At 39.4% G+C, this 24,256-nt stretch overlaps 1 protein-coding gene across 9 annotated transcripts in view; it reads right to left on the bottom strand.

Annotated features, from left to right (window-relative positions):
• Positions 1 to 24,256, bottom strand: part of dab2ipb (DAB2 interacting protein b) — a 224,885-nt gene that overhangs the window by 21,116 nt on the left and 179,513 nt on the right. For all 9 annotated transcript variants that reach the window (XM_041811069.1, XM_041811067.1, XM_041811066.1 and 6 more), the window contains 7 exons: positions 16,995 to 17,139; positions 15,088 to 15,232; positions 11,523 to 11,759; positions 11,220 to 11,421; positions 10,182 to 10,369; positions 5,501 to 6,371; positions 734 to 871 (listed from right to left, as the gene is read on the bottom strand). In XM_041811069.1, the coding sequence (XP_041667003.1) occupies positions 734 to 871; positions 5,501 to 6,371; positions 10,182 to 10,369; positions 11,220 to 11,421; positions 11,523 to 11,759; positions 15,088 to 15,232; positions 16,995 to 17,139 (1,926 nt within the window). The remainder of the gene's footprint in view (positions 1 to 733; positions 872 to 5,500; positions 6,372 to 10,181; positions 10,370 to 11,219; positions 11,422 to 11,522; positions 11,760 to 15,087; positions 15,233 to 16,994; positions 17,140 to 24,256) is intronic.

Genomic DNA, 24,256 nt, shown 5'->3' with positions numbered 1-24,256 from the left:
GTTTTTAATATTAACCATGTTAGTGAACTTTTCATGTTCAATTATACAATGCTGGTCAAATTCAACATTACATCTGAAAAATAGAGTTTCTATCGTTACTTACAATTTACACTCCATACCTTTGACAGAGAGCCAAATCGTCTGATAAAATGAGAAATAAAACCTTGTTGCCCTGATATTCAGTTCCTACATATGCAAACAGCACTGCCTGCTATATTTAGCATCTTTTTTTAGCCATAATAAACACTTGGGGCATTATTGCTTATGCTATGGCTTTCCTGCAGTTGATACGTACAAATGAGCTCGCTGCCGGCAGTGGATAAGCAAAATCTGTCCCAAAAAATAGGCTAAAACCTACAAGAAAATTCTATTTTTAGAAAATTTAGAGACTGAAGTATTACAGGGTCAAATGCAGAGCCAGATTGGAACACAATGTATCCTATTTACCTCTATTTATTGTTAAAAAAATGCAAATATGTGCATAAAGGCTAATCTGGTGGTGTTTAAGTAACCTCAGGATTAGAGGAAAGAAAAGGGCAAAGTAGGAATTAATACAGCAGGTTATTTCTCATCAGAGGGGATGCTTTAAGAAGGGAGGTGAATGTGGGAGCTAATGAGGGGTAAAGAGAGGAGGGGGGGTTAAGTGGGGTATCAGGGCTGAAGGTAGAGGTGGTGGTGTGTGAAAGGGGGAGGAGGGGTGTTGGTAAAAAGGTGGGATGAGGAGGCAGGTTACCTTCTCCACCTGAGTCAGATCCTCTCTGTTTCTCAGTGACTCGGGCTCCATCCCCTCATGGTCTAAAAACTGCACATTCATATTCAAAAGCCAGGCTGCTGTGCGGTCCAGCGCACTGGGGTTCACTGGGGAGGGGGCCTAGTGAAACCAACACAACACAACACACACAACACACACAAACGCACGCACATGAGCCGAGTGCAAGTGACAGGGAAGGGAGGGGGGAAGGGGACGGGGGAGAAGGGGAGCAGGTAGCAATAACAGCACCGAAACAACAGAAATAAGCTTGAAATGCACCAACTCATCTGGACTGAAAGCAGCAGGTGGAATGGATACGCACTCCTGTTTTCAAGCTCACACAAACACCGGAGCACACACAAAGCACCGACTTCAATCTGTGTGAGAGCGTGTGTGAATCTACTCGCTGCAAGGAGTGTAAATACTGTAAAATTCAATAAGTAGAATTAAAATCAGCCTGGAGGAAAATACATATGCGTTTCAATCTGCCAGTTTTTCGATGGACTGATGAGCAGAGAGCATAGCTGTGGGCTGTTTCAGTACATGAGAGGAAACGTAGGATGTTTTTTTATCACCCAACACTCTCATTTGCATTCAGGGCTTTTGAAAAGACTGGAATATCTGAATCTGAACATCTGCAAGTGGATAAAATTGGATAGAAACAGAAAATAAGTTCAATGTGTGGCAGCCTATGAACAAAACTTATCCAAACTTTACAAAGTTGTTGATTGAAGTTCTTCCACTAGAAGCTAAGGATAATTCATTGACAGTCTATTAAAAGATCTTCAGTGGAATTCAAGATCAGATATATGGATGAGGACCAAATTATTAGCCTCCCTATGGAAATGACACTTTTTTAAAAGTATTCCCCAAGTGCTGTTAAGCAGAGCAAGGGATTTTTAACATAGCTTTTCCAAACATCCTAGTTTTATTTTGGATACTTGCATTATTTTACTTTGCACAGGGATATTCCAAAAACTACCAGGGGCCAAATTATTAGCCCCCCTGATGCTAAGAGTAAGCTGAAACTCCTTTTTGCTGGATAACAGCCTGCGGTCATTTGTTGTAGTTTTCAACTCATCTCAGACATGTCTCCTGGATCCCAGCTCATTCTTCTTTGGCCAATCTCTCATGCTCCTCTAAAGGTCTTTAGGCATGGATCTTCAGTTCACCCCACAAAATGTGGGTTGTTGTTGTTGGAAAAGAAAGCGACACCACAGACACAGTTCTGTGGCTGACTGCTTGAGGTTTTCTTTCAGAATCTTCACATATCGTTAGCCTCGTAGCAGAATTAAGCAACATGGGCATTAAAAAGTTAATGCACATCATTCCTAGACAGTTGTTTTTTTGTGCTATGGCTCAAAAATGAAATAATGTAAGCATCCAAAAAATAAATAACTAGGATGTTTTAAAAAGCTGTGCTTGCTGTGTTTAGCAGCATTTGGGACATACTTTAAAGGGGGGCTAATAATTTTGTCCTAAACTGTACATTTAAATGAATTTGAATCCAATAGTTTGATGTTGTAATTGAAATTATGATAGGTAACTAACTTTTTGGGGAAATAAACTTGGAAAAACATAAATGTTGACCATGACAGTGCAAGCTAAGGAAGTCCTAAGTAGCCTAAGTAGCATCCATACATTTTATTCTATGCCCTTGTCCTGTGATAACAAGTTAATTACTGTGGTTTTCAAAAGTTTTATATTTTTTTTTACATGTCTTAATCTCTGGAAAACAACACTGGTACACAACAAAGACTTAATGTCTTTGAAATATATAAAAAATACAACTGATAGTAGTCTGCTATCATAAGAAATAAAGCACTGTCATCCTGAAATAACAACACAAGTAAGTTTTAGATCTTGAGAAAATGACAGAAGAAGCCATTTAGTATTAAGGCCTCAGTAATAAATAGCTAAATTAATTACATTTAAGCTTACTTTGAATAAAATGCCTGTTGTAATCTTTCTTTATAACCCTTAATAGCAAACTACATTTGTGCATACCCTTCACCTGCTAAAGGAAAAGCCACCAAAGTTAGTAGGATAAATTATTTGGGAGCCATAAATGCTTGAACTGACTGTTGAGATATATTAAAAAAAAAAACTAAAAATGTTTTACAGGGACATGTCACCAGATCAAAAAATGCTGCTCAGTTTCATCCTCCTTTTATGTGTCCATTAAGTTTTCTCTGTGTTGTAGCGGCTGACATTACAATCCCTAGAGTCACTTTTAGAATATAAAAGATACTAACCCCTGTTATTTCTTGCCATTTTTCCTCTTTATATCATGACTTTTCTGTTTAATCATTTTTCTTTTTAATGGTAACCCCCTAGCTATCTCTGATGATTTCATCGAATCTTCTTGATTCGACTTGTACCTGCTCTTTTGTTGTCTGTATCTCAGTAGTAATGTAAATGAAGGTTCCTTTTCAATGTTTTCTGAGGATTTAAATAAATCAAAAGAAAATGAAATACTTTCATTTTGTTAAAAAGATCATATCAGTGGCTGTTAAGTCCTGGACTTTCAGACAACCATAGGCAGTAAATGCCTATTGAGCTGTCAGTCTAGATTCTCAGTCATCCAGGTCATGGTTATCCAATGCCGATCAAGTGGCAACTGGACTGGTTACATATTCTTGAGGACTTTTCACCTCTTCTCCACAAGGCTTCTTCAGATCTGAGGGTGACTGGGGAAGAGTTAGAGTATATAGCCTTGGATGACCATTGCAATGCAAAAGAGCTGTGTGGTCACCTGACAGCAATTAGCAGAGTCATTTCCTCTGGGGGTGTGGCTAAGTGGGTATTTCCTGGGACCCAGAATTTGTAACCAGTCCAGTTGCCACTTAATCAGCGTTGGATATCCTGTTGAGTTCCCTTAACATATACAGTGCATTCAGAAAGTATTCAGGCCCTCTTCACTTTTTCCATGTTCTTATGTTGCAGTCTGATGTTACAGTAAAAAAAACAAAAACAACAAAAAAACCTTTTTATTCTCTCATTGATCTACACTCCCAATCATTGCAAAGTGAAAAAAAAAAACAATTTTGGATATTTTTTTTGCAAATCTTGAGAAAAAAAAAAGAAAGAAAACAAACTGAAATATCACATTGACAGAAGTATTCAGACCCTTCACAAAAACACTTGAAATTTAGCCCAGTATCCACCCATTCCTCTTGGTCTTTTCTAGGATGTTTCCACACCTTGACTGAAGTCCAACTGTGGTAAATGAAACTGATTAGGCATGATTTCGAAAGGCCCACACCTCTCTATAAAAGGCATCACAGCTGACAGTACAAAAATCAAGACATGAGGTGAAAGAAACGGCCTGCAGAGATTAGAGACAGGATTGTTGCAAGGAACAGATCTGGAGAAGGCTACAAATCAGTTCTGCTGCAGTGAAGGTTCCCAGGAGCAAAGTGGGCCTTAGTAAGAGAGGTGACCAAGAACCGAATAATCACTCCAGATCGGTGATGGTTGTCCTGCTGGAGATCAGTCAGTGACTGCTGTGTATAGAGAGGTGTGTGCCTTTCCAAATCATGTCCAATCAATTTAATTTACCTCAGGTGGACTCCAAACAAGCTGTAGAAACATCTTAGTGAAGATCCTGAGAAACAGGTGAAATCTGAGCTATATTTTTACAAAGGGTTTGAATACTTGTGTAAATGTAGTATTCAATTTCTATTTATTTTGTAATAATTACTCTAATTCTGTTTTCACGTTGTCATGATTGGATACTGAGTGTAGAATAATGATATCTTTTTCAGCTGCAGCATCAGGCTGCAACATAACAAAATGGAAAAAGCGAAGTAGGTCTTAATGCTTTCTGAATGCATTGTAAGTTAAACTACTGCTTGGTGCTATTAGTGACTCAGCCATTCTAAAAGCACAGTGGAAGGCTTTTACAAAAAGGAGAGCAAGGCATCATGGTTACTTTGCAATGTGTTTGCCCTCTTAAGCCAGTTGTCAAGATGAGTGAACAACCACTGACTTCAATTTTAAATGACAGTTTACAGGATAGAAACACCAGTGATAATACCTGATTTTTTTAAGTAATATACAAAAATATAAAAAACAACACTGATAGAATAGAAGTCAGAGCAACCAATATTGTTTTTTTCTTTGGTTGTTTTTAATTACCAAAAAATGCTAGCAGACTTCTGCATACTGGTGGCATCATATTTGTGCAGTGCTTTCCCTTTCTATTGTGGCATCTTTTGGATGAAAATACAACTGAAGATTTTAAGATATTGCTTAAACTTTGTCAGGATACATTCAATTTCTACAATAACAGATATATTACTCTTAACACTTGTTTTCAAAAAGTATTGAAGTATCGAGAGCATTTTTCACCACACAGATGCACTTTCAGTTCAGTATCTGCTGCTTATTACTACTTTTGTGTGTGCATATATCACTAGCTAATAAGATGCTAATTATATCTCCACAGCCCTCATTCTCAGCCCATTAAACCTGACCAGTAAAACAGTGGTGAAGTGATGTGCTGCCCGCATGCAAATTACTGTTATTAAATGCACAGTAGTTCATTAGGGCCAAATGTGCAGTGTCTCTTCAGAGGACACCCACATGGCCTTCAAGACATGATATGAGATAAATAGGTGTTGTGTAATAAGAACTTTCTTATGAACTGTAATTTAAGTTGATTGGATAGTTGGCTCCTTTAGAAACACAAAATCATCTCTAGTTGTTTAAATTTCCACATTTGAATGCCATGGTTAAGTCTCATACCTGTTTGTGCTGCGTCCTCTGTTTGGTTTCAGGACTGTCACCTTTCGAAGAAGAGGACTGCTGTCGTAGCCGAGCGCCGCTGACAGGCCAATCTGGTGATGATGTCATCATGTTTCCAGAGGAGGGTCTGGGGTAAGGTCCACTGAGGAGATTGGGGGGCGTGCGACCCCGTGTGACGCTTTGAGGTGGAGGCTGGTCTATCCTCCGCTGAGGGCCGGCGCTATTCTGTCTGGGGACGGTAGGCTGGTGCTGTGTTTCTGTGAGGGATAGCTGCCGGCGGTTAAACTCCCCTGAACGCCTGGTGTACTCGTCCCCACTGCTCCCCCCGCCACCCCCATGATTCAAGAAGGGCTGTTTACCTCCCGCTGGTCCATCATCATTGTTGCTATGGGAACTGACCGAGCTATGGCACTCTGAACCCGAGTCGGTCATACCGCGAGGGGACACAGGGAGGCATGCTGCCATCTGGTAGACAGGGTTCTGGAAGGAGAGGGGGGCGAGTAGCTGTGCAGGTCTTCCTGGGGTGCTTTCTGTGCCACTGGTGTTCGGGGTCTGTCCCGGCCTCCTTAAAGTGGGACCTCCAGGGGTGTTGCCCTGTTGCATCCTGGCTGACCAACCTCCTCCTGATCCTGAGCCTTCACCCAGGCCATCTGAGGAGCTGGGGCCCTGGCCACCTTCCAGACTGCGGGGGTCCTGGAGGTCCACCATGGACAGACTCTTACTGCCGTTGGACATGCCCAGATCAGGCTCATTGGTCTCAGAGTAACTTGAGCTGCGTGCCGGGGAAGGCTGGATCCCTGAGCTCCTTGTCACAAAGAATAGGTCCTTATTTTCAGGGGTTGGGGAGGGTAACCGGGTGAAGTCGACTAAGCTGAAAGAGAAAGACCAAAGAGTGAAGTCAGCCCAGTGCATTTCAAAACCACTGCAAATCAAATCAGTCATATAATAAATTCAAAATCTTGAGCTGTGTATCAGTCAAAATGGTGTAGTATCATTCAGTAGTTAAAATATATAGTGCCTATAAAAGTATTTAACACCTTGGGTGTTTTACTCTTTAATTTATTTTGTAAATCAATTATGGTCAACAGAATTTTGCTTTTTCAACCAAAAAAAAAACCCTCTAGTGTCAAAGTCGACACATTTCTACAAATTAATGTCAACTGAATAAAAATATGTAAGGTAAAATAAGTGGCTGCATAAATATTCACTCCCTCAAGTCAGTATTTAGTAGATGCATCTTTGGCTGCAATCACAGCACTGAGTCTCTGTGGATAGGTCTTAATCAGTCTGGACACTGCAATTTTACTCCATTCTTATCCACAAAACTGCTCAAGCTCTGTCAGGTTGCATAGGGCTTGGGTGTGAACAGCCCTTTTCAAGTCCAACCATAATTTCTCTATTGGACTGAAGTCTGGGCTTTGACTTCGCCACTCCAGAACATTCACCTTATTGTCTTTCAACCATTTCAAGCTGTAGTTCTCTTGCAGACTGATTAAGATTGTCCTCCACCATTCCCTATATTTTACCTCATTCATTTTACCCTCTACCTTTACAAGCCTTCCAGGGCTGAGAAACATCCCAACAGCATGATGCTGCCACCACCATGCTTCACAATGGTGGTGATGTGCAATGTTTTGTGTCCCTGACTTCTACCTTTCAATAACCTTTTTCCCTGAGTTGCTTGGAGTGTTCTTTTGTCCTCATGGTGCAATGGTAGCCAGGAATACAGATTAACCGGTGAATGGACCTTCCAGACACAGGTGTCTTTATACTAAAATCACTTGGGACACATTCACTGCACTCAGGTGATCCCTACTTCAATAACTGGGAGGCTACTAGCACCAACTGGTGGGACCTCTGTTCAATTATGTCACTTTAAAGGGGGGAATATTTACGGAGTCACTTATTTTACCTTACATATTTGAATTTAATTGAGATTACTTTGCAGATATCTGTTTTTGGATTCTTTTTAAATTTTTTTTTTTTTTTGAAAATACAAAGAAAACTCGTTTTAGATTTAGCAATTTGTGCTCACCAAACATATTTTCAGGGATATGAGGGCACAGCACTAATTTGCTTTCTCCCTCCTTCCCTGTGTCATTGTTCCTTCCTTCCTTCCTCCCTTCCCTTTAGTCGGCAGATGGAGGCTTTATTGCCAAAAGACGATTACCTTGACAGGCATGATCTATCTTCCAATAATCTCTATCATTCACATCACGCTTGTCTCCTCCCTCTTTCTGTGTCCTTCTCTCTTTTCTCCTAGCTTCTTCCTCCTCTCCATTCTGCTCGATTTCTCCCCTTGCTGTGTCTTGGCACTGCCTGCTTTTCTTTTTCCTGTATTCCTGTCTCTGGTTGGTGTATGAGAAGTGATTAGGTGAGAGATATGAGCTCATCTGAATCTGGTTTAATGTAACAGCTAGCTCATGAGGAGAAAACCACATGCACACAAACAGAGACACATATTTCACTGTCTGAAGGGTTAGTGTGATAAATAAAGAGGCTATGACATCAGGTCATCTTGGGCCATCCCTTAATTAGCTCTATTGATCCTGGACTTCTACTTACCATAATGACAGCCCTCTGTCTCACTCTCTTCCTGTTTCTCCTGCTGTCTCATCTTCCTGTTATATCCAGCGCAATCTCCTCTGCCTGCAGTAATTCTCCAGTTGTGTTTACTTGTATTTATGAGGCACAGTTTGTTGGGATATCAATCATGTATCTATCCTCCTGCTGGCCCCTGTGCTTTCATGTTAATCTTTCCGAGTGTCACCTTGCCATTGTGCTGCCACGGAGTGAGAGGAGAGGAGATAAGCCAGATACTGTACCATCTGACTGTGTATTCATCCACAGGAGGGTACACAAGGTTTCATCTGGCTGATGTAAACAAGCAAGGGTGACACTCTCACAGTGTCAAGGCCTCAAATGACAAACATTAACACTCAGCAGAGTGGGAGCTTGAGAACACGCTCTGGATGACTTTGAGGGTGTGTAGCATCAGGGTTTTTTCTGCCTTTGTGGTCAAATGTTTCCTTAAATCAACCTGTTCTTCAATCAGCCTGTCCTTAAATGACTTCACTTGAAATAAAATATGCCAAGAGCTGCAGCTTGCGTAGGCGGTAAAGGCAAAAGCTTGGAGAACAAGGGCATTGTGGGCAAGAAATGGCCTGGGACTGAACTAATGAGAAAAATACAGTCAATAAACACTTTGCAGAGCCAAAGCACCGTCCACGTTTTCAAAAGGTGTAGTAGTTTATCATAACTGACCTTCTACCGACAGGTGCTACATACAAAAATTAACATAGTCTGGAGAAAAGCCAAAACATTTAAATGATACAGCCAAATCAAAAGAATGTGTACTACTGCAGATTGTGCAAAGAGTCTGTCCCAAACACCTGAAAGAAACCTGCTTACCATTTATCTGTTCAGTCAGGAACACTCTCATCATACATTTAATCACTTTATTGCAAAACAGATATATGGTTTTACTTGGCGAAGAAGGCTTTGCTCAAAAGATGCTCCCCGAGTTAGAAAGAAGGATGGCTACAAACCCCCATATGAACAGATACTTATGTGGCAATGCATATTAAATACAATAAAATGATTCCAAAAGAAACTAATCTGCAGTCAGATGTGAATATGAGGGTGCAACAAGCTTTATGCCATAAAGGAGGAGGCTGGGGTGGAGGAAGTTAAGGTTTGCCAGCAGCAGCAGTGTGTTCATCAGCCTTAACACAAACAGGGGATTAGTGAGAAGTCATAAATCATTTAAATACACTACGGTGTTGAGAGAAAGAGCTGTGATTGGCTGAAGGAGCTGGGAGGCAATTATTAGGATCAGCTGGCCGTGTGACTGCTATGTTCTGCATGATCTAACGCTACGGCTTCATTTGTAAAGGTTTTTTATTTGGATTATATTGCCCTGCCTCATAACCAATTTAGTTAATTTGAAGCCTGCTCAGTAGCTGCGTTTCCATTACCCTTAGAAATGCACAAAATCATAATGGCACAATAAAAAACTAGTAATGGAAACACCTGAATTTTGAAAAACCTTTCAAATATCGCTAAAACCTTTTTTACGCTCTCATGACAAGGTTTTTAAGACATTTTGATATAGAAATATATTGCAAAAGTGCAATGGAAATACATTTTCCACATTTACACGTCACAGGACATAACGTATGGTGTCACATGACCAGTTCACTCCAAGACAACATGGCACGGTACATGTGGACGGAAGAGGAGATGAGACTTTTCTTGACATCATACTAATACACTTATAAGTGGCCTTTGCCATACATACAGACTTTACCTCTGAACTGTCATCCTTTGCCTTTGTCTTTTGTTAAAAATTATCAAGGCAACCGCTGTAGATGTAATCATAACCATACCAACATGCAGCGGGTTTTGAGTGTCCAGCTTCCTTGCAGCGGAGTCTCGAGAGATGAGATATTACGAGAAGTGCAAGGCTCATGCCCAAAACTCCCTTCAATGGAAACACATTCAAAGTGCGATTGCACTTAGTGGAAATTTAAGAAATAACGCTTTAATTTTACGAAAAATTGTAATGGAAACCCAGCTACTGTCGCTTTCCATCAGTGATTCAAATATACATGACAGTGTCATCTGCATAATGCATAAACCAAGTGTGTGCATCCTAAATGAAACCTGAGATATTCCCTACCCTGAAAGGTCGTTGTCTATAACCATCTTCTGCAGCCCAGTGGAGATGCTGCACCCAGCCTCAGCAGGAGGTGAGCCCATATGCTCTGTGGGCTGTCCCGGTGTCATCTGGATACTGGACGGGTTGGACAGCGCTGTGCTCACTTCCCGCAGGATACGGGGCAAAGGACCCAGCTTGGAGGCTGCACTCTGTGAGTAGAAGGACACCATTTAGTTTTAAGTCAAATTAAATTTCACTCAATACCACTTCTGTTAGGGTTTTTTTTATTGGATTCAGTATCCACTGGGTTTTCTTAAATTACATATTTGCATATTTTTTAGGACATCTTATTTACTGGATTTGCCATGCAATCAACTCTCCTCTTCAGATAACATGTTAAATTATAAATCATCCTGCTGGTCTGATAGACTGGAAAATCAACCAGACTCACTGTGATGTCTGAATTATTGAAAGATAAGGTTTTAGAGAGCTGAAGGCTCTACCAAAATAAAAACATGGTTCTTCTCTTTATCTAATTATTACCAGCCCATCTGCTACCAGAGCTAATGTAAATGTCCTTGTAAATCCATTAATAAGCTTTAGCCAGTCTCTGAAGCTTCACTGTGTTTTCCCCTTATGCACTGCTTATGTAATACAATAATACATTATTGACTGATCTAAGATAAACAACATCCTAATGTAGTCCAGGCATGATTCATATCCTAAAGCTTTGGATGATGCACTGAATACCTCTGGACTGTCTGTACTTGACCTAAGGTTTATGACATCCACAGAAAACATTCTTTCAATCTACAGTGCATTCAGAGAGTAGTCAGACCCCTTGAAATTCTGTTTCAACCTCTAGCATTAGGCTGAAATATGACAAAACTGAAGAAAGTGAAGGGGTCTGAATACTTTTAAAATGCACTGTATGCATCACATATCAACTATTTTCAGAATGATTAAAATATTTAAGAGCTTTTACAACATGACCCGTTTGAAACCTTAATTCCATCTTTTTATCATTTTCCGCAAAAGTCTGTGCAAAGAGTTCAGCACCTGGTCCATCTGGGACACGACCTCAGAGAGGAGGGAGTGCAGGGTGGAGAGCTCCCTGCCCAGGTCAATATAGCCCTCAAAGCCTGCCGTGTTTGAGATTGTCTCTGGGTTGGAGATTTCAAGCAGGAAGCGCTGCATGTTAGTCCACTCATGCTCCAGGAACTGGTTCATGAAGGACATGTACTCCTCCTTGTTACCGAATCTACGACAGCAAAAGCAGAACAGGGATCAGAATGAGGCAAAAATGTTTGATACAAAATGCACTGTGTTTTTTTTTTTTCACTCAACCAACAGCAGACTTACTTTGTGAAGTTTGCCAGGTTTTGTGTGACTTTGGCAATGAGTGTGAGTGTGCGTGCTGTGCGGTCATCGGGGTACTCCTGCATCAAATTGAAGAGTGAAGGCGACATGATGGCTGGACAGAGAAACCGTAGGAACAAAGAGGCGCTGATTAGACGCTCGCTGATGTCCGGTCGACCCCGGTTGCTGCATTCTTGGCGCCATGATGCAAAAACCTCCTTTAGTTCCCGCGGAAAGACACTTTAAAAAATTGACACAGGAGAGAAGACATCTTTTAGTTTAGTTTTTTTATGTAACTTAAGTGATTAACACTTTTTCTTCAACTTCCAAATTGAATTTTTAAAGTCTATTTTTCAATTAATTTCTTAGGATTTCAAAAGTTAAGGAGCTCCTGAGGCTGATCGGGTTGGTTCTGTGTTAATCTGAAGCCAAAACATTGTGTGAAACATTAAAACACACATAGCTGAATCACATTTAAAATTTTGAAAAGGTTAGTTTTAGCATTTAATTAGCATTTCATTTGAACATCTGAAAGGATAATGTACCAATTTGCCCTTTTTTCTTTTTGCCAACATTAAAAAAAAGCTGGCACTGATTTGATTGCACTCACTTTATGTGCTTTTATATTGTCTATGTGATCCCAGCACTAAATTCTAACAATCAGAATATTATTTCACCTTCTGTTCGACTTCTTTTGTTCCCATTTTTGCATCATATTAATGGTCTCCTTTTTATATGCTTCAAAAATATTAGATTGCTGCAGGAGATCTGTTAATATTTTAAACTTATGAACTGAGCTTCAGAGAGGAAAATTCTCCTCTCTGATTGTTCAAGTGAACCAGTGATTAATCATCCGATCTTCTGAGAATTGCTCTTACAGTTTTCTTACATGTCTCAGAATGAGTCAGAAAAAGTTGCATTTGACAGAAAGAGTTGGCAACAGTTTATTTTAGTGAGCCCTATTAGGGATGGGATGAGATTTTCAATCATTGAATTTGAATTAGAATACAATACTGCTTATTTTCTTTAAAAGATAAAACCTTAAAATAATTATATAAAACTAGTCTCTGGATCTGAGATCTCTGGACATATAAAAATAAATTTAAATTTTATACAAAAGTAACAGTTTTTTTTCAAAAAGATGCATGCCTTCTATTAAATCACTGTTCAACAGATGTTGCACGTCGCACTGTAAGCATCCTTTTCAAATAAATGAAGCCTATTTTCCCGACTGTCATGTCTGCCATGTTTATTTCCTTAACTTCTCTGGTCTTGTTCATGCTGACTGGCTCTGGTGAGACTGTGGCTGTGTCCGAAACCACACACTCATTCCCTACTCCCTATCTACTACATATTGAGCAGCATATAGTGGACTATATAGTGGACTCAACTGCAAAACACAAAATTGATTTCGGATGCGTCATCGCTGTCTCACAATTAAAATGTTTAGCAGCAACAGCTCGTAAATTTTCTTAACAACGGCTGATGATCGAAATTAACCGTGGAATTTCAATGAAAACTGATACAAAATGCAATGTATTTTCACAAAAAATAAATATACTTATAGATAAAAAAATAAGTTGTGTCTTTAGTGACAAAATAATATACCTTTTTGTGTGTATTATTACTTATTTTTGCATTAAGATGATGGTCTCATGTCTTGTAATCATCATAGGGAAAAAGTTACTCCATTTTAAATCCTTAATATTTTCTTACAGATTTGGTAAAACCAACAAACAAAAAAGCATTTTAAAAAGTTTTTATATATGTTCCTGTGCTCCTCTCCTTCGTCCATCATGTTTTAGAGCAGCAATCACGATTCATTATGGTAAATATTGTTGGGCCAGTGACCATCGGTTGTTCACTACTTTTCACAATGCATTATGGGATAGAATGAGTGCCCTATAAAGTGAATAACAATGCTCACTCAGAATTTGGACACCACTACAAAATGGCGTATTCACTATATAGTGAATAGGAAGTGATTTTGGACACAGCCAGTGTTTTTTAAGACACACAGAAGTAAGGCATTGATTAGGGACTTGTTAAGATTAAATATAAATGATAATGGATTAAACTAATTGGAACCAGTTCTCAATTACCATCCCTACTAATTACCTAGTAATTTTACAATAATAAAGTGGTAATTCTCTAGAAATAAGTTGGCATTTTACCAAGAAATAACTAACCCTAACACTGGAAATAAGGTAAAATTAAGGAAGAATTTACCTAGTTATAATGTATCAATTACCGCGTATATTGTAATATTGTGGCAATTCTCTGGTAGTGGGGTCGTATTTTACCCTAAACCTAACCCTAACCTAACCTTGCAAAGCAGATGGATATGTCAGCTTTCTTGTTTCTTACTGGCGAATCCATCTCGCAAAGCTCCCATCTGATCACATGTTTTGTTGCTCTGATTGGCCCGTAAAGATGTGACAGACAGAAAGTTCATCCAATAACGCTCTGGGTTTTTTTTCAAAGGCTCGGCCCTTTCCCAAATGCTGTATATCGAAGGTTCCCTGATGGATATGTGAAACAAATCCATCTGGCGTGTCAGGTTAACCCTAACCCCCTAACTCTAAAAATTTCTTCAGGAAGGACTACTTTAATATGGCGGGCGAAAAAAACAAAAAAAATAACCTGGGAATCAACCAGTATCTTATTTAGAAAATTGTCATCTAACTTCTTAGAAATTACTTGGTAAGATACAACTGAAATACCAGACAATTGCCTTAAAATTACCAGGGTTAGGATTAAGCAAGAGTTAGGGAAAAATACCACCTTATTACCAGAGCACTGCCACCACATTACAAGGAATGACTTGATAATTAATGCATTGAAACTAGGTAAATACTTCTTAATTATTACTGAGTTATGCCTTGGTTAAATGCCAACTTATTACTTGGTAATTGCCACCTTATTTTTTGGAAAAACAACTAGATATTTACACATATTACTATAAAATAGCATTCTTTTTTTACTCCACTTTTTTGCATTTTCAACTTCTTTTGTCATCTGGATTTCTCAACGGTCTCAACGGTCACACAAAAGGAACTTATTATGGATTAAAAAAAAAAAAGAACATTAAAAAGGGTCAGATGACTTTGACCTGTCGACTTAACTGCCTGTACATTTTTTTAAGTAAAAAGAGACATTAAGGAGCAGTGGGACTTATTAACATCACTTTGGCTGCAGAGAAAGGCTGAAATTCCTTTACCAAAGTTTACTGAAAGGGACAATAAAGCATGCGATTAACAGAGATAAAAAAAAGAAAAAATAGGACAATAATTGTGGACCTTTAATTATTGATTAACTTGATTAATCTTGACAGCCCTGCTATCAAATTACTAAGTATTTAGGGCCCACTTAAACAAAGTGCTACCAAAAGGTTTGTTGTCACACTAATAATTAGTCCTTCTCAATTATTGTGTACTTTTAAAACATTATATGGTTAGTATAAATTAATACAGCTTGTGCCTATGTCAGACTCCTGTCTTTGAAAGTTTTTATCTTGTCTTCTTGCAGTAAAATGACAGAAAGCTCAAAAGCATGTTCCAGTATTCACCAGTATGAGTTGATGATTTTGCAGAAGGCGAGCTCGCAGCACATCTTCAGGTTACTCTGATGTTCTGGCAGGTCAGCTGACGAACACTTTGACTGATCCACCTCACAGTTTTCATCCGACTCGTACAGAGCCTTGATGAACTCACCTGGAAAAAAAACACACACACACAAATGGGAAAAAATATAAGAGTGGTGAACATGAAGGTCTTTGTAGATGCATGTCTTCTCGCTGAAAATCTGTGAGACAAACACAGGAACAGAAATCGTGGTGGAGTCATTTTTGGTTTGTGATTCGAAATGAAAGCCCTGCTGAGCTGAACAGGGATAGAGACAAAATGTGATGCCAAAACTGCAGGGAGCAGATTCTGAAATACAGCGAGGCAGAACCATGAACAAAAGAAAGAGAAACTACTTTGCAAAACAGATGTCCATTCAGTTTGACATTTGACAGATTTACAGGTGCAACTCAAAATATAAGAATATCATGTAAAAGTTCATTTTTCCCTGCCATTTACTTCAGACTGAGTATATGAATGAACATAATTTTGCAGAATGTTGACATTACTGTATTATGGATTATTTTATGGACTGATGTTTTTTGATATTCTATATTTTGAGATAATGGATGTTTGGTTTGTATGAGCTCTAAGCCATAATCATCAAGGTTAATTAAACCACAGGAGAAAAAACATCATGATATTGTAATAATATTTGCGATGAACTACATTAAACTACATTTAAATATTCTAAAAGAGAAGGGAAGAAGGAGGCTGAAGAGACAAAGACAATTTTTAAGAACAGGAAGAAGAAGAAAAAATCCCATTCTCCCTTGCCTTAATCTATAGACAGGCGGCCTCTGAGGGTAAAGTTACATAAACTCATGCAGCAGGAAAAGGCATAAGAAAAAAAAACACTCAGAAAAGAACTGAGGACCCTTTAAATACCCATGGCTCCCATCACTACTGGCAAAAAGTGTCCCTATGTCCTTTCTGTTACCTCCTCTCTGATATTGGACACAGCACCAAAATCTGAGTGAGTCAGCTGCCTGTAAAGAAGCTCATGGCTGTCCTCGTGTCACTCCTTTGACAGCATCAGTGGTTTTTTTTTTAACAGTTTAGTCAGATGTTAAAGTACAAAAATTGATGAATAACAGAAAAGCTTTCAATATTTGTCTGAATCAACCCTGGGAAAGGCATGGAAGGAAACAGGTAGAACCTTTTCACCAAAAACACACACTCACAGAGTGTGACATAAACACACTTGTCAGGCATTAACATTGGCAGCATACAGAGAAAAATGTGACGAGAGCCAGGAAGGATGTGTGCCGTTTGTAGATTAAACTGCCTTTGTGTACATTCCTGGAGCAGGGACGGAGAAAAGCACACAGTGCATACAGAGCAATGAATGTCAGAGCTGCACACAAACACTGGATCTAACCTTGGACTAACATTGTCAAAGCAGGTTTGGGGGGGGGGGGGGGGGGTGTCAAACAATCACCTCGTCATAATGTGCTACTAAGCTGATCTGGTAAGTAGTTCATCATTCATGCAAAAGCAAAACAAAGACATAGCTCCTGTCATTGGATTGTGTTGTTCACGGTGAGAAGTAAACAAAAATCGGAATGACAGAAGCCAAAATCATTCCCGGGAGAGGCAGACGAATTCATTTGATGTCTAATGTTGTTGACGTAGCCCGTATATTTAATTTACTGACGCTGCAGTTAACTAAACCTTTTATCATGGGTGAGTGAAGGAAAAGTTTCTGAGTTGAATGTGAGGACAGCGGAGGGCAGAAAGATGGGAATAGAAATTAGAGGAAACAGAAATGCATCAATAAAATAAACTTTGGGCAGTCGCAGTAGTGTAGAGCCTCTGCCTTCAACCACTTCCAGATCACTGCTTCGCTCACCGAGTGCATCCTGCAGATACTTCTGTCCCACCAGTTTGAGGTACTCCTCGATGGCCTTTGTTGCTAACGTGTTCTCTCTGAAGATGAGGTGCTCATTCTCGCCACAGCGGTCAACCTCTGACATCATCAAGTCTGTGAGGAAGTCCTGAAGAAAGAAAACGACAGGAAGATGAGGATTATTTCCCATATACCATCCAATCCAATGCTAGTTTCCAAAATACAAGACTAAGACAAGAAGTTCCCATCATTTTAGTACTTTAGCCCAACTGGTTGAGCCTCGACTGAGAAATTGTAACCCAAATTTGTAATATTTTTCTACCAGTGAGACATATTTAATAAACACCAGCACACCTGTGGTGCACAGTCAAGCTTTAATGCACTTTTATTTTTTCAGGACAATCTGGGCTTTAGGAATGTTTTCTGCAATGATGCTGCTTGAATTTTAAAAAGTCATGGGACGAAAAGACAAAATAAAAAACTAAATGAAAATTGAAACTCAGATTTTTATATGTGATACACAGTAAAAAAATAATTACTGAGGTCTTTCTTTGCACAAACTTCTTCTCCAAATTCTTGGGGAATAAAAAGTGAAAAAAAAGAAAAAAAAAGTCAAAATCTCTTCAAAATACCCACATTTTTACGAAAAAAAGTCCTTTCACTTCTGTGTTAGCTCCATTTGAGCCATTATTCAAAGCAGTTCTTGTATGCAGAGACACAAAGTGATGGATCACAGGCTCTCCGTCTCTCTTTCTCTCTATTATGGGCTATTCAGGCCGTCTCTTCCAGGATTTGAATGACAGCCTGCCATTGGTTGTCACAGACAGTCACAAAACAGACAACATGGCAGACAGTGCTAGCCACTAACAAAAGAAACCTTAAAAATTGATTAAAAATGGACAAAAAGATGCTTTATATTAGATTAACTGGTGGGAATTTAATCTTTGAAGACCCCTGAAAGTCACCCATGTTCCAGGCTTTCTAGAGAAACAAGAAATTACACAACATAAAGTGACAAGGACTTCCGTTTTTATTGCAGTGGTATTGAAAACGGTATAATTCAGTTTATTTCTAGTATTGTACACAAGTTGAAAAAAAAAATGGTACTATGCCAGCCCTACTATGCAAGCCTCTAATTTTCAGTTTTGTGTTTAGGTGTCGTAGCTCTGCAATCCTCAATTATCAGCCTAACTTTAGCTTCCTAGCTTTGTCTGGTGTTACACTCACAGCTAATAGCTTGTTTGTAAAGCCTGTTAACTTGCCTGAACCTGGTTCTTAAGGTCTTACAGGTCTCGCTGTGGCTTTGTGTAAGAGTACGGTAATTACATAATAGTAAATCATACCTTAATAACAGTGTGGTGTAGAAGATTGCACATATGCATTGCTTAGCCTTAACCAACAGACACATGCTGAAGATTCTTTACAAACAAAACATACAAGCCAGCACAAGCCAGGATATGAATTAACTGGAATGTAAACAAACAAAAAAGGGCATAAACATGTTTCAGTGCTACGTAGCACAGACAGACTCATACAGTACTGTTCAGAACTTTGAGGCATGTTTGGGCCAAACATTGGGGCTTAAATAATCGAGTTCTTAGTCAAGGCTCTTCTCCCCTGACTGCTCAGTTTGGCCAGGTGACCAGCTCTTGGAAGAGTCCTGGCTGTGCCAAACTTCTTTATTGTGAGAATTATTGAGTGCTCTTGGGAACTTTTGGTGCCACAGAATTTTTTTGCAGCCTTCCCAAGATCCATTGCTTGCAAAAATCCTGTCTGAGTTCTGCAGGCAGTTCCATTGACCTCATGGCTTGGTTTCTGCGCTGATATGCAATATCAGCTGTGAGGCTTCTTTAGAGAGGTGTGCACCTGTCTTATTCATGTCCAATCAATTTAATTTAGCACAGATGGACTCCAATCGAGGTGTAGAAAAATCTTGGCAAAGATCAAGAGAAATTGGAGGAACCTGAGCTAAATTTACAGTGCTGCTGGAATGTAATATTTCAGTTTTTAATTTTCATAAAAGTGCAAAAACATTTAAAATTATGTTTTCCTTTTTTCATGATGGAGTACTGAGTGTAGATTAGTGAGAATAAAGATTGATTTTTTTCATCAGGCTGCAGCATAACAAAATTCGACCAAGTGCAGAGGGTCTGAATGCACTACATGCCTTTCCTTGTTCTTCCCCTAGAACTGCATCTGCATCAGTAATTGTGTCTTAAAATAAAGTTTTAATTGTAGCCGTTAGGCTAGCATGAGGTTTAAGTACTTTCATTTACTCCTACTGAAGCACAAGTGGCCGAAAGTCCAAGTGCTGTATGTATGATCACAGTTTTCACTTATACCTCCAGACTTTGCATGACTCAGTTTGCTGCTCTGCTATAATGCAAAAGGTTTTTATTCTAAAAAATACTTTTAAGGACAGTGGATGTGAGCCAAACCAAATTCTGTCATTACAGTATTGTGAAGGGAACAAACAGGTCTATTTTCAGGTTCTTTGGAAGTGACACATACCAGAGCTGAAACTCAGCACGTAGAGAGAATCAACAAACAAAAGAAGTGACAGGACTCTTTTTAAACATTTTGTCTAATAGCAGTGAACATTTCCTTCTCTTTCATTCAAATTCTCAGAGTCATTTTGACACCTGCTTTGCTATTTAAGGAGCAGATAAAGACAGGAAAATGTCTCTTTTTTCCTGAATACAAATAAAAGGAACAGTGGGAGCTGACAAAATGTGGAAGGAAATTTCAGCCAGAGCTGCTGAGCCCAAGTTCCAGTCAAGTTTTGATCAGTTTATAACAACACATCAAATATAAATGTTCCATCTTTATTTTTAATCAGGTGAGTGAATTATTTTGATTGATTCCTCTTTTTAATTTGTCTCAGAAAGAAAATAACTTGGCTGTTTTAAAGTGATCTCCATAAGGACTATACATCATTCATTAGGTAATGAAAATAACAGGATGAGTTGAGTGTTGAAGCTCCCGAAATTCAAAGTGGGAAAGTGATGGAGAGAAGTGGGGCCATCTGGGGATGAATCATCCCTTGTTTAGATCCCTTCAACAAATTTCTGGGTGTACTCTCATGTAAGTCCCCTGGCAGCTTGTTAAACTCTGGGAACCAGCGTAGCAGTGCGGGGAGAAGAAGGGAGGCGAGTGACAGATGTACAGAGAGGAACAGAGAAGGAGAGGAAGAAGAGATGGAGCGATGAAGGTTTTGAAAAGAACAGAGGAGGAGGCGGAAAGAGAGCGACGCAGCCTCTCAGACAGTTTCTATAGCTGCTGCAGAAAGAAGCCTGTTATTCGGCTAATCAAAGATACACCACAGGGAGCCAATCACCCACTGATGTGCAGCGAGAGGAGCCTTTTTGGATAATGCATTTGCACATTGCACACATGTATAGCCCTTTATTTGAACACACCAACCTACAGAGAAGATATGCTTAACTTAAGTTTAACAGATATGCATATAAACATTTACATCAAACCCAGACTGTGCAAATAGAGACATGTGCTGAGCTGGTAACGCAGTGGTGACGTAGAATATGTGTTATTTTTTCGAGTGTTTCACAGTGGTTACACCCTAAAGCAGTGGTTCGAGACCCAAAGGTGGATCATGAATTATTCCAGTTGGGTCATGAATGAGTGACTGGGAAAAAAAAAGGTTTTCTGTGATAACAAGAACATTTCAGTCATTTTCTACAGATTTCTACTTATTTATCTCCCTTACTTGGGATAAAAAGATGCTTTTCCAAATAAAACAAGGTAATTCCTCAAGAAAACTTTAGTACTATCTTTTGAAAAAATGTTTGCATGCATGCCCTTCTGTAACTAATAATAATAATAATTATATTAACTTTATTTGTATAGCATCTTTTAAAAACTGAGGTTTACAAAGTGCCTCTGTTTTTAAGGCCCTGTTCATAACCGTTGTTTTGAACAGTGCCTTAAAGTTTAAGGCAACTGTTCATAGTTGAACATAAGAAGCCATCTCCTTGTTCCATTTAAGGTTGAAAATGTGACATTTTCTAACATTTATCTGAGCAGTTGAAAAGTGGGGTGTTACTTTCTTATTGAAGATGGAGGTGGGTCCTGGTGGCTTTGCAAGTGCACTGCCCTGCTCTCTGAGCTGGCTGGCTTCAGTCCCGATAAATGGAGCATTTTTTTTTTGTAAAGTTGAAACAAACCATACGCTTGGCTTCAAATGTACACTTTCAGTCCCAGTATGAACTAATATAAAAGTATTAAAACTGAGTGATGTACTGAGCATAAGAGCTGTGGGGTTATTGCAATTTCTAATCAAACTGAATTAAAAAAAACTTATAAATTATATTTTTTGTAAAAGGGCTGACTAAAGCTCCTTAAATGTAAAGATTTGAGCGTTTTTCACAAGTTCTTCACATAAAGACTCAACAGTTATTTGATAAATCATTAAAATATTCTACAGGTTTATTCAAAAGTCCTCAATTACAACATTACTCTACCTGTACTGCACATGCCACATCAAAAGCAGTACCCAACCCTGTGTATTTCAGACTTCTTAGTTAACTGCAGCATTAATACAAATCCAAGATTTTGTGTGTCAGGACTGCAGCAAAGCCAACAACACACTGTATCAAGGGACAAGAACAGAAACTTCTCCAAAAGGTAAATGTCAGGGCTCAAGAGTACGAGTCAGACGAGATTTCCAAGGAAGTTTCCAAGTCACTTAACAAAGTACAGTTTAATCAAGCGTTAAGAAATGGAGACAGTATCAAAAACCTAAGCGGAGGAGTGAGCAGGAAGCAGACGAGTGAGGGAGACCTGTGCCCCCTCTGTGGGATTTACACATTTCTAAGACTGTGGTAGAAGACATTGTGCAAACAACAACTCTTGGATGGATGCTTCACCAGTCAGAATTTTATGGGGGAATAGCAAGGCCAATAAAAAAAAAAAAAACTCACATGACATCTTGGCTACACTTTGCTAGGAGCCACGCGGGAGACTCTGAAATCAGCTCGAAGACATTTCAACGCTCCGAGACCAAAATTGAGCCTTTTGGCAATCAAACTTAATGACATGTTACACTGCATTGCATCCCCAGCTCAAAGCACAGTAATGGCAGTTCATGTTGTGAGGATGCTGCTCTGCAGTCTGCAGCAGGCCTTACAAGACTTCTAAGCATAGACGGTGAAATAATTCATGGAAAATACAGAGAAGTCCTGCAAAAAAACGTGACAGTCTGCAGGAGAGTTGAGAATTTTCTCTTGGGAAAGACAAGCATGAACCAACCTTACACTGGCTGAAAACATTGTTTGTCATGGCTCAAGGCTGAAGTTGCTGCAGATGCACCCACTGGATACTGATTTGAAGGAGATAAAATCTTGTACTTAAAGATGCACTTATAATTTATTCTGTTATTGCATGACCTTAAAGCACTGTTAATCACAACAATTAATAAACCATAAATGTTCCTATAAAGGTGCAGAGTATTCCTGGAGATATTGGTTATTTTAGCAGGAACTCACCACACAGTGAGGAGTTTGTGGTTACATAAATAAGAGATACAGCAGAGAGCAGCAGCACATAACCCAGAAATACCGGAGGAAGTCTGACCTTTTGTGGTCTACAGACACCCTGGCCATTATTAGACCAGAGGTCTTGTTTTTTTTTTTATTGGAAGAAAATGTCATTCCAATTATGATCTTTCCTCTAACCTCTACCCCTGTGTGGCTCTCCCTCCCTCTCCTCTCTGCCTGGCTTTGCTCATGTGGCTGCTGAGGCGAGGCGAATCCAGGCGTGATTAGAGAGGACGGTCAGATGAAACGGAAGAGTAGAGAGACAGAGTGGGAGAGGGAAACTCAGAAAGAGACATCAAACGGGAGACATAATGATAATATTTTCTGCTAGCAGCCCAAAAAAAGGTTGATTGAAAACTTCTGACAATCTCCACAGATGTGACACGTTTCATGTTAGGACCCAAAATTAATACTTGGAGGACAGAGTAAACATGTGTGTCAGTGAACAGGTGCATTTCAGCTAAAGTTGGACTGGATCTTTATCAAAGCTAATAGAAATAACTAAAATTACAGGTACAACAACCACAGGTCTGAACCTTGTGATCAAAGTACACACTGCAAATGTGATGCCATAGATTCTTAAGATTGATTTCTAACTATTTAGGTCCTTCACAATTACTTTAGTAGTAAGTCTTTTGGCAATCTCAATAATTCCTGCGCTTACATCCCCCTAAACAGTGATGCACTCAGCGGAAGAGAATTTATTTTGAGGGAAATGCTAATTCTAGAATTCTAATTCTATTTTGCAATAGTTGTTGCATGGACTATGTAACACGTGGACAAAGATTTAAGACGTTGCTTATGGGTGAAGAGGTGATTTGAAGGATCACAATGGAAATACTAACTTTTGATTACTCTAAGAACAGACAAAAGGGTGGAGTAAAAGGGTTTAAGCCTCCTGCCAATAGCTGTAACAAACTCACCTGTCAGTCAACTTAGCCACACCCCTGATATTCAATTTTATTTTGCAGCGATTAGCCTTAATGTCATCTGAAAGGCCCTGCAGTTGATTGGTGACCAGTCAAAAGTATACCCCACCTCTCACCAAAAAGCCGGGATAAGCTCCAGCCCCTGGGACCCTGAACGGGATATGTGGTTGGAAAGAGAAAGAGTTTAGCTATTCAAATCGAAATAGTATTTCCTACCTGGCTATAAACATGCTTATTTCTGCTGTAAAATCATGCATTTTAACATGGCAACAAGTGGACGCTAAAGGAACTGCATTATTTTTAACTTCTCCAAGTTTAACTCTGCAGCTTGCTACTTGGTTAAATCTAGTAGAAGTAGAAATAGTCAACACCATTATGTCCTAAAAAGACACTGAAGCTCTTTCTTTCCCCCTCCCATAATCCCTCAGTTCTCTTTGACGCCCTCAATCCTGCCACCTGCCCCCCTCCTCTCCCCTCCCCTCCCTCTCTTCCAGTGCTAATAAGGAGAAGTGAACCACTCTCTGTATCACTGCCACATCTCATCAGGCAAACCATGCCTCAAATACTCCCCAACACACACACACAGCAGAGCAGAGAGTGAGGAGGTTGGTACACAGACAGGGTCGGAGTGGATGGACAATGGTGCTGCACGGATGATCACATCTAATAAATAGTCGGGAACAGAGTCCTGTTGGAAAAGATGAGAAGCTCCTCATAGATCAGTAAAACCTCATAAAGTTGTGTCCGCTGCACTGCAATACACACAAATCCTCATCACCAA

This window comes from Cheilinus undulatus, linkage group 17 (assembly GCF_018320785.1).
Source record: "Cheilinus undulatus linkage group 17, ASM1832078v1, whole genome shotgun sequence".
Taxonomy (NCBI): domain Eukaryota; kingdom Metazoa; phylum Chordata; class Actinopteri; order Labriformes; family Labridae; genus Cheilinus; species Cheilinus undulatus.
Note: the sequence above shows the minus strand (reverse complement) of the source record. Positions and strands in the feature narration are given on the sequence as shown.